Raw genomic sequence first — 2,672 nt, 5'->3', positions numbered from 1 at the left:
CGTGTTAGATATCTAGAAAGTATAGATACGTCAAGTCGCGTGTCAGATACGTATCGAGAAAGTATCTGAAAATATCAATATTCGATATACTGATTATTTGTTTCACATGAAGTATATGTGCTTCATAGGCGGTAGGGATGGTGAATAAAATAGGGGTCGAAACGGGCCTTAAAAGGCAACCGAAAATTTAAAGGAAAAAAACTTGTATACAACTCTTTTGTGTCCAATTCAATTAGAATTTTTTATTAAAAAATATATTTTTTTAAAATTTGTTTATTTATATAGCAGAGGAGAGGAGAATATGGTGGTTAGGTGCATCACCTAATCATTGTCAAAACACTAAAATGTAGTTTAATGAAAGTTTAGGTAACAAAAATATTTTTCAAACCCATTTAAAACTAATCCACTCAAACCTCATGAGTCATGACTAGAAAAAATATAATTGTTTGGAACAAAGTTTTGGAACGTGAGAGGAGAAAAGAACAAAACTAGGGAGAGGGCAGCACTGTGACAAAGAAGTAGAATGGCAACCGAAGACCAGGCCAAGGATGAGCTTCCGCAAGTGCTGGTTCTAGGTCCCCCTTTGATATTTCCATATCTAGAATCCCAATTCACAAACAGATTCCATTTCCTAAAACCATGGCTTTCCAACCTCTCTCTAACTCAATTCCTCACCTCTTATGCCCAATCCACTCAAGCCTTGCTTATCCGAGGCGGTGGCGCTGCTCAACTCACCACCGCCATTCTCGACTGCCTCCCCTCGCTCAAGCTCGTCGTCACTAGCAGCGTTGGTGTCGATCACTTGTACTTGCCGGAATTACACCGCCGTGGGGTGGCTATTGCCCATGCAAGAAACGTGTTCTCCGAAGATGCCGCCGATATGGCGGTTGGATTACTGATCGACGTTCTTAGGAAAGTGTCGGCGGGAGATCGGTTCGTGAGGCAAGGGCTTTGGCTTACGAAAGGCCATTTTCCTTCCGGATTAAAGGTCCAGTACTGATTAAAAATTGACTCCTATGGTTAAAGGCTTTCTAACATTTTTCAATTATAACTTTTTTTTTAAAAAAAAGTTAAAATTAGTATAATTGAACAAAATACTTGGTGAGCTACTAGAAATTTGGGAAGAATTAGGTTTCCTAAAGAAGAAGAAAATTAAAAAAATTTGCCAAACTTTTTAAAGGTTCAAAGAATTTAGAAAACTTTCTCAACATTAAAAAAAAAATAATAATTGTCATTTATGAATAGGAATAGTATTAACATAACTTAGGATAAAACAACTTAATTATAATCTAAATAAAATTTATTAATTAGTTATGTCTCCATAAAATTGAAATCTTCACCATCGATATTTTAATCTTTAGATTCTACCAACTTAATTAAGAAAAATGTTAAAACATAAGAAATGCTTGATGAAACTATTTAAACATTAAAAGACCAAATTGAAAGAAAAATACACAAACAGGATGGACGACATATAGTACAAAAATTTAACAGATTCTGATGTTACTAAGGAAAAGGAGTATTTTTTATTTGGATGAATTTGGGAAAATTTCGCAGCTGAGCGGCAAGCGAATTGGGATCGTTGGATTGGGGAAAATAGGCTCTGAAGTTGCCAAGAGGCTGGAAGGATTTGGCTGCAAAATCTCATATAACTCAAGGATCAAAAAGTCAAAGGCACCATATTCCTACTATTCCAACGTATATGAACTTGCAGCCAACTGTGAAGTACTCATAATTTGTTGTGCTTTGACTGAAGAAACCTACCATATAATTAACAAGGAGGTGATGGTTGCATTAGGAAAAGATGGAGTGATAGTGAATATCGGTCGTGGTGCGATCATCGACGAAAAGGAGATGATCCGCCGTTTGATTCAAGGGGAGATTGGTGGAGCTGGACTGGATGTGTTTGAGAATGAACCTGTAATAGCTGAAGAGTTTTTAAATCTGGATAATGTTGTATTGTCACCACATGCTGCTGCTATGACATATGAATCTTCAATGGAAGTGTGTAGGTTGGTGGTAGATAACTTGGAGGCATTCTTCTCAAACAAACCTCTTGTGTCTCCCTTTGTGGATTAGTTGGTTCAGAAAGGGGGGGAAGTTTCTACAGATTCTATCTCAATTTGGGTGAAAATAAAGCTCTTTAAATGCGGAATCGTGCTGCTGGGGTTATCATTTCCAGCAAGGAGCATTTCTTCAAAAGCACTTTGGGGAACTACTTGTTAGATATTTTTTGTGTAGCGAAAGAAACAATTATATAGATTAAATCCATGGTTAGAAACTTCAAATTGAATCGAAACCATAAAACTAGATTATGTTTCATGTATAAATTTAACATATATGAAAGTTAAATTTGTAATTTTTTTCGATTTGAATGAGTTTTTAATTTTGGTCAAGAGGAGAGGTGAAAGTGTGGCAGTAAGATACGTCTTAGATTGAATGATTAACCGTTCATAAAAATTTAAGTTACTATACTGACGATTAACCGTTAATCTCCATTAAATGTTCATATATTTGACTTGTTATTTTCATGTAGAGAGTATCAGTAACTAGGTGGAATTGTAATGAAGATTCCTGGCGTTCAGTCTAAGAAATATGCATAATTAGAATACAACAGGAAAAAGTTTGATCATAATCTTGTATGCATGTGGTACATTTCCAAGAGGAGTCAA

General features: G+C 35.7%; 1 protein-coding gene across 1 annotated transcript; it reads left to right on the top strand.

Moving 5' to 3' along the window:
• The first annotated feature begins 437 nt into the window (after positions 1-437).
• LOC120089098 (glyoxylate/hydroxypyruvate reductase HPR3-like) lies at positions 438-2,375 on the top strand. Its single transcript, XM_039046523.2, has 2 exons — positions 438-988; positions 1,558-2,375. Exons 1-2 carry the CDS (start codon positions 524-526, stop codon positions 2,077-2,079), a joined length of 987 nt encoding a protein of 328 aa, XP_038902451.2. The 5' UTR covers positions 438-523; the 3' UTR covers positions 2,080-2,375.
• Positions 2,376-2,672: the final 297 nt, after the last annotated feature.

The sequence above is a fragment of the Benincasa hispida genome, chromosome 1 (assembly GCF_027475165.1).
Source record: "Benincasa hispida cultivar pf3 chromosome 1, pf3_genome.v1.1, whole genome shotgun sequence".
In the NCBI taxonomy this organism is placed as follows: Eukaryota; Viridiplantae; Streptophyta; class Magnoliopsida; order Cucurbitales; family Cucurbitaceae; genus Benincasa; species Benincasa hispida.
This window is presented reverse-complemented; position numbering and strand designations above follow the sequence as displayed.